The sequence below is a fragment of the Penaeus chinensis genome, chromosome 26 (genome assembly GCF_019202785.1).
Source record: "Penaeus chinensis breed Huanghai No. 1 chromosome 26, ASM1920278v2, whole genome shotgun sequence".
Classification (NCBI taxonomy): domain Eukaryota; kingdom Metazoa; phylum Arthropoda; class Malacostraca; order Decapoda; family Penaeidae; genus Penaeus; species Penaeus chinensis.
Genome location: NC_061844.1, coordinates 5,779,559 through 5,787,058, shown reverse-complemented (window position 1 = coordinate 5,787,058; position 7,500 = coordinate 5,779,559). Strand labels below are relative to the sequence as shown.

The following is a 7,500-nucleotide window of genomic DNA, read 5'->3' as shown; positions in this document are numbered from 1 at the left end:
GTACAATTGGGAGGAAGACATCATTTGGAATGGGGATGACATCAAGCATAAAGTACGTTGAAACAGCCTGAGCTGAGACTTTGTGTTTTTCTCCAGCCTTTTTATAACAATAACGAAGTAAAACCAAAGTTTATGCTTTGATTTAGAAATGTAATGACAGTGTTTTAAGCTTTGCTTAAGAGAACTTTTACTCTGTGACCATAACCAATATCTTTTTGTATATATGTATATATATTTTTTCTCTCCAGTGACACAGCCATCAGGCTGTTCTGCCATCAATTAAAAGGTCAAACATACTTCTGATAATTAAAAACAGAAGTATTATGTAGACAATATTAAGTTTATGACCCAGCATTACAGATTGTTTATGATACTTCTATGAAAATATAAGACTCATTCTCTCTCTCTCAATATATATTTTTACTCTACATATATTTTTTTGTTTATTCCAAAACTAATTAATTGAGTTATGTATATGGTTTGTGACAGTGTATTCTTTTCTAGATTTGAGAATGATTAATAATGTTAATCTATATTATAGTGCCAGAGCAGTGTAGAAACAATAAAATGCATATATTTTTAGTATCGTATCAGTAATTTAAAGAAAATCTTAAAAAAAATTTGGCAAGTCATTTGAAACTGAAGGAATAATGTGAATTCAGTATTAGCTTGGATAGGCTGCGTCCACTTTGGTCAATATTATCACTTGCAGCTTAATCAGAAACGGAAGAACATGGCTGCCGGGTGGGTGCCGAGCAGTTACAACAGGACGGCGCAAGCTTTCAGTCAGCCCTCCAAAGTGACTACACCTTTCGCCTCAGCAAAAGCAGCCAAAACGAAAAGCCAAATGCCGTAAGTTTCATTAGATGTTTTGGTTTATATTGCATGGAGTATGTGCTAGGTTTGGATATGTTAAATACAATGTAATTAGTTTTTATTTCTCAATTGACTTATTGAACTTTTTTATCAGCATTATTTCTCTGTTTATAAATCAAATTCTGTTGTGGTGCATTATATCTGTAAAGTATAACAAGATGCCAATGAAAATGCAAGTTCCTCATATCCATCCAACAGCAAAGGCAATTTAGACGACACATGGTACTCCATCTTCCCCGTGGAGAATGAGGAGTTGGTGTACGGTCGATGGGAAGACAACATCATCTGGGACCCAGAGAACATGGATAATATTCCCGAACCAACAGTTTTGACTCTGGATCCCAATGATGAGAACATCATTCTTGGAATTCCTGAAGATGTGGATCCTTCGACCCTGGCCCAAGGTAGTTGTACTTTGTCCTGGGTGAAAAGATGTAAGATTCTTAGTTCGAGTTTGATGGCAGTGGGAAGCCTCGCACATTTTTTATTCAAAGCTAAAGATGAATAATAACCCATTGGTGCTGGTTAAATGTAGCATCTGCAATGGTTTTGTTTCATTAAAATTTTGTACTCTTAGATGGCTTCACATTTAGTTACTAAGGAGTCAGTTACTAGACCAACACAACCTCACCTGTTTACCTTCTTCCTGTAAAAAGTTTTTATTTCTAATACTACTTTTAGCATCTTTAAAATATATTTAACAATTATAATCATAATGAAATTTAAAAATTCCTTCCAAAAATGCAATGAATGATGTAGATAGATGAGGTCAGGTAGGCCAAATAATCAATTCCTAAGTGATAGAGTGTTTCTGGAGCCAACTACATCTAAACAATATTAATAAAAAAACAGAGAGGACAGTGCATGTATACATGCATTGTGTACAGGTTAAAGAATAGCTAGTCAGTACAGTAATTTTGCATATAAACTCTAAAGAAAGCTAGATACTTTGATAATAACATTTATGCATTTGGATAATTAATTGAAATGTGGTATTGCGCAATGGAACATAGCAGTATTACCATTTTTGTTCAGTATTCTTCAATGCAAATTTAGAATTATTAAAGAGAGGAACAGAGATACAAAGTCAGCTTTACCCACCTCATACAACCATCACTCCTTAGTGCAGCATTAATAGTCCTGTTGCCCCACAGCCGATGCTCCGGTCAAGGTCAAAATTCCACATCCCCATGTGAAGAAGTCAAAGATCCTCCTTGGCAAAGCTGGAGTCATCACCACCATCGAGGAGGAGTCCCCCCCTCCACCCCCCAAGTCGCCTGACAAGGATCCATTCAATATATCCAATGATGAGTATTACCAGCCTAAGTCATCTGAACAGACCATCAAAATGTCCATGGGTGGCGGGCTCCTCCAGCACTCTACACCTGTGGTAAGTTTTCAGTGTGTAGGGTTTGGTGCTTAATTTGTTCTTTATTTTTCTCTCTTTCTTTCTTTCTTTCTTTGCCATTTTTCTTTTAATATAATTATTATCATTTTTTTTCTTTGTCAAATTCTCCTGCTTCTGATTATTATCATTATCATCAGCACCACGTGTATTTTCTTCTCTCCTCCATTCTTTCTTTTCCAGTTGTAATGATCTACCAAAATGATTTATCATGATTGGTCATAAACATTTATATTGATTTAATCAACCTCATTATAGAGTTTATTAGAGAGAAAAAAAAGGTTACAAAATATCCCTTATTTTTTTCTTTCAGGTTGAGTTGCAACCACCTTTCATTCCGACTTATATGGGAGAAAAGAAGTTACGCCTGTTCCACCGGCCACCGATAAAGAGATACTCCCACGGGCCCCTGTCAACTCTTGGCCCTCATGCTGTCCATCCTCTAACAAAAGAGATCAAGAAAAAGGCTAAGGTATTTTATTAAATAATTCTGTTAGTTTTATTGGGGGGAGTCCTGTGATTTGTTATGCATTTTTCTCTTAAATAGATACTTGAATAGGTATTATGAAGAGAGTGAGATAAAAGAATTTGAAGAATTGCTACATCTTGGGGAAATACTGTCTTGCTTCTTGTTCTTTCTCTCTTTCCATTCCCTTTTTTTGATGATAACATTATATGATGCAGCAACGTGAGAATGAGAGGCTGGCATCTGGTGGTGGAGATGTCTTCTTCATGAGAACTCCTGAAGATCTCACAGGCAAGGATGGTGACGTCATCTTGTTAGAATACTGTGAAGAGTATCCTCCTCTGTTGTCCCAGGTATGATTTCTGTTTTTGGTTGTCTTTAGTGGTTTAATTTATGTCAGTATGTTATATTTTTCTAATAATAGAAAGTAGTAGTTCAGTATATGAAATTGTTTCAGTTATGTTACAAGGCAATTAAACTTAACAGGTCGGTATGGCAACACGCATCAAGAATTATTATAAGAGAAAAGCTGGCAATGACAAGGGTCCACCAGAATTCCGCTTTGGAGAAACAGCATATGCCCACACATCACCCTTCTTGGGTGCCATGCATCCAGGGCAGAGCATCCAGACTATTGAAAATAATATGTATAGAGCCCCAATGTATGAGCATAAAGTAAGTACCTTGTAGTTTTTCTTGTCTCATTTAAGTATTAAGAGAGCCCTTGAAGAGGCTGTTGTTAATCTTTTGTATGTATGATGAATGCATACAAAAGTTTAAATTACATATTATATATTAGACCAAGAAAAAATGATTGTATAGCTAATTTTTCATGCTTTCAAACAATCAGATCCCATATACGGATTTCCTGGTTTTGCGAACACGGAATGGATACAGCATAAGAGAGGTGGATGGACTTTTCACTGTTGGTCAGGAGTGTCCTCTCTATGAAACACCAGGACCAAATTCCAAGAGAGCCAACAACTTCATAAGGGATTTCCTGCAGGTTGGGATGGACACTTGTTTGTTTTATTGTTCTTCTTGGATACTAGGTCATACTATCTGAAAATATTGTAAGCAAAAGATATATCATGCCAAATATGACTAGATTTATACATAAGTGTTTTTATTTTCAGGTATTTATATACAGATTGTTCTGGAAGAGTAAAGATAATCCACGAAGAATAAAAATGGATGAAATCAAAAGAGCTTTCCCTGCTCATTCTGAAAGCTCTATCCGTAAAAGGCTCAAACCTTGCGCTGACTTCAAGCGTACAGGTGTTGACAGGTGAGGTCACATGGTCCTGGTAATAGGCATTCTTGTATTTTTCAATATGCAGTAGTCTAGACTGTGTGTTAAATTTTATAGTTTTTGTTTTATAATTCATTCTCTCTTCCCTTTGCTCCTGTTCTCTCCTCTCCTTTGTTTCCTTTCCTCTCATCTGTTCTCCTCTCATTACTTTTCCTTTCCTTTCCTTTTCTCTTCTCATCTCTTGTCTTTCTTTCCCTTTCCCTTATTTCTGTTTTACAGGGAATGCATGCGATAGATTCATGAAGATTTTGTTTTTTTTACTTCAAAATCCAGAAACCCATATTGTTTCCTTGCAGCAACTGGTGGGTAATCAAGCCAGAGTTTAGATTGCCCACTGAGGAGGAGATTAGAGCCATGGTATCACCAGAGCAGTGCTGTGCCTTCTTCAGCATGTGTGCAGCTGAGCAACGTCTAAAGGATGCAGGTTATGGAGACAAGTTCCTTTCTGCCCTTGAGGATGACAATGATGATGACACTCAGAAACTTGATGACGAAATCAAGGTATTATTTTTTCTGTCTTTCTTTCTTTTTTCTTTTTTACAAAAAAAAAAAAATATTTTAAGTTTTTTTTTCCCCATGCATTATTTGAAAATAAAAGGTGTGCTGTTGTCATTTCTTTAAATTTGCTTTATGTTTCAGGTTGCACCATGGCACACAACAAGAGCTTACATCCAGGCAGTGAGGGGGAAGTGTTTGCTGCAGCTCACTGGACCAGCAGATCCAACAGGTAAGAATTTTTTGTGCATCTTTTTATAAACTACAACCAGTTTAGGCTACAGGTATTTGAGTATTTATATGCTAAATCCAAATAAATAAAGAAACCTGGAACTGGACAGAAGAGTCAGATACAACAAAGTGAGCAGCGTAGTATTTTAACAATCATTTCTTTCATTCTTTCCTATCAGGATGTGGTGAAGGCTTCTCATATATTCGAATCCCTAACAAACCCACGCAAAACAAGGAAGAACAGGAGCAACAGCCAAAACGCACAGTTACAGGAACAGATGCTGATCTTCGAAGGCTTTCTCTAAACAATGCCAAAAACCTGTTAAGACAATATGGAGTGCCTGAAGAAGAGGTAAGATTAGCTGCAAATTATTAATTGAATTTAAAGGAAAGAGGAAAGAGCATGTTTTTGTATTAATTTTTGCTATCAGAAGAACTTACAGAAGTTTTATTTTACAGATTAAAAAACTCACAAGATGGGAAGTCATTGACGTTGTTCGAACATTGTCTACTGAAAAAGCCAAGGCAGGAGAGGAAGGAATGAACAAATTTTCCAGAGGAAATCGCTTCTCAATCGCAGAACACCAGGAAAGGTATGAGTGGATTATGTGGTCTGATCATGCATGCATTATTTATATTCCTATCAAGAGTGTGTCTAGGAATTTTAATTTCAAAATGCAGTTGATATCTTTTCTTTTATTTGTTATTTATTTATTTATTTATTTATTTATATGTTTATTTTTTTTTTTCAGGTACAAAGAAGAATGCCAGCGAATCTTTGACCTTCAGAACCGTGTGTTGAATTCAGAGGAGGTGCTGTCAACAGATGAGGGATCATCTGAGGAGGAAGATAATGATTCTGACATGGAGGAGAAAGGAAAATACATTGAGAACATTCTTGCTAATAAGAAGACCTCATCCCAGGTGTGTCACGTTTTAGATCCTGCCTTAAATTATTCTTAACTAATTTTTCATATGACAGCTCACCTTCCATTATGTTACAGTTTTGTGAAGTGTGTTGAAAACTGTGTCTCATGAAGATATTGCAGAATTATGGCTTCCAATACAATTGCCAAAGTACTAGTTTGACATGAAGATTATTATCTACCACATGTGGCATAAATTCATGACATTAATGACTTCCTAGTTTTTCCATCGGAATGTTGTGATGTGAACGTGGGATACAAAATTTGAACTGCATGTATAGTGGAGAGGTTAGAGCAAATGAAGAGAGCAGCATTAGAATTCCTCTCTGTATGTTTTGAGATAATGGCAAATTTGTGGCTCTATTTATGTGACAGGAATTCAGATAAAAAAAAATTGTTATATATTAACATGGGAGGTATCTGACAAATGTAGTTGTCTAAGTTGCAGTTACTCATATGGCTTGATATGCATTAGCAGTGTTACTTAATACAACTTATGAAATGAGGATTGTTATATAAATATATGAGGTCGAAACCCTTACTAAACTAATTGCAGAGATAACAAGTTCAGATTCAGTATGTTGATCAGATATATAGCAAGATTTCACTCCTCCCAACTATTTGATACTGATCAGTGTTTTTTTTTTATATATAGATGACATTGGAGAAAGAAGAACAGGAGAGAAAAGAACTACAGAAAATGATAATGGGAGAAGATGATAAAGATGGTGATAAGAAGAAATCAACAAAGAAGGAAGAGGATGAAAATTCTCAGTTTGGTTTTGGAACTCCAGGTTTGTGGGATTTCATCCCTTTCCAGTTTTAGTTGGCCCATTTCCTTTTGACTTTGTGTGTTCAGGTAATAGCTCTCAGAAGTATGAAAAAATGTAAACCTTTGTTTTACAGGTCGTTTATTGCGCATCACTCGCACCTTCAAGACTGGGGATGGAAAAGAATACACACGTACAGAGATTGTCCGGAAAACAGCTGTCATTGATACATATGTTAAAATTAGAACATCTAAAGATGAATCATTTATCAAGAGCTTTGCTGGCCAGTTGGGTAAGTGATTATTTAGTTGTGCACCTGTTTTTTTCTTTCTTTTATTTTCTTTTATTTTATTTTATTTTATTTTATTTTTCATTTCTTTTCTTCTTCTTTTTCCTTTTCTTTTCTATCTCTTTTTTTATCCTCAATTTTGTTGTTATAACCTCATATAATTTAAGGACTGTAAGTAGTTTGTTCATCTCATATTGCTACCCCCAAAACAATGTAGCATGTAACATGAGTGAACAGCAACTGGCTAAAAAAGCTGGATTACTTTACATTTTACTCCACTTTCAGACGAAACTCAGAAGGAGGAGATGAAGCGAGAGAGGCGCCGACTCCAGGAGCAGCTGAGGAGAATCAAGAGGAACCAAGAACGGCAGCAGAAGGGCATAGTGACTCCGCCCAAGACCAAGAAACCGAAACTGAAGCCTGACCTCAAACTCAAATGTGGTGCCTGTGGTCAGGTTAGTCTGAAGTCATAAATGAGGTTGAGAGGTCAACAGATGGATGGATTGGATTTAAATCATGGGATTGATGAGCCTTTGTTAATCAAGGATGAAGATTACTGTTGAGAGAAGAGTCATGAACCTTCATATAAGCTGTGGTTTACTAGCAAAGTACTGAAGATGGATGATGAGTTTGCTGTACATTTATGTGATTCATAAAGAATGAATGGGCTCATAGAGAGTAGAACTTTTTGTCTCTTTATTGAAATGGAAGACAACCATAATGATAAGAA

At 36.0% G+C, this 7,500-nt stretch overlaps 1 protein-coding gene across 5 annotated transcripts in view; it reads left to right on the top strand.

Annotated features, from left to right (window-relative positions):
- Positions 1 to 7,500, top strand: part of LOC125038882 (transcription initiation factor TFIID subunit 1-like) — a 22,294-nt gene that overhangs the window by 6,442 nt on the left and 8,352 nt on the right. For 4 of the 5 annotated variants that reach the window (XM_047632512.1, XM_047632514.1, XM_047632510.1 and 1 more), the window contains exons 7-23: positions 1 to 52; positions 713 to 852; positions 1,075 to 1,283; positions 2,031 to 2,266; positions 2,595 to 2,753; positions 2,966 to 3,100; positions 3,234 to 3,422; positions 3,598 to 3,753; positions 3,884 to 4,035; positions 4,356 to 4,560; positions 4,699 to 4,786; positions 4,965 to 5,137; positions 5,245 to 5,378; positions 5,538 to 5,709; positions 6,367 to 6,505; positions 6,618 to 6,773; positions 7,056 to 7,225. The exon at positions 1 to 52 is cut by the window's left edge and continues 149 nt beyond it. In XM_047632512.1, coding sequence (XP_047488468.1) covers positions 1 to 52; positions 713 to 852; positions 1,075 to 1,283; positions 2,031 to 2,266; positions 2,595 to 2,753; positions 2,966 to 3,100; positions 3,234 to 3,422; positions 3,598 to 3,753; positions 3,884 to 4,035; positions 4,356 to 4,560; positions 4,699 to 4,786; positions 4,965 to 5,137; positions 5,245 to 5,378; positions 5,538 to 5,709; positions 6,367 to 6,505; positions 6,618 to 6,773; positions 7,056 to 7,225 — 2,665 coding nt within the window. The remainder of the gene's footprint in view (positions 53 to 712; positions 853 to 1,074; positions 1,284 to 2,030; positions 2,267 to 2,594; positions 2,754 to 2,965; positions 3,101 to 3,233; positions 3,423 to 3,597; positions 3,754 to 3,883; positions 4,036 to 4,355; positions 4,561 to 4,698; positions 4,787 to 4,964; positions 5,138 to 5,244; positions 5,379 to 5,537; positions 5,710 to 6,366; positions 6,506 to 6,617; positions 6,774 to 7,055; positions 7,226 to 7,500) is intronic. The other variant, XM_047632513.1, reaches the window with a different exon arrangement.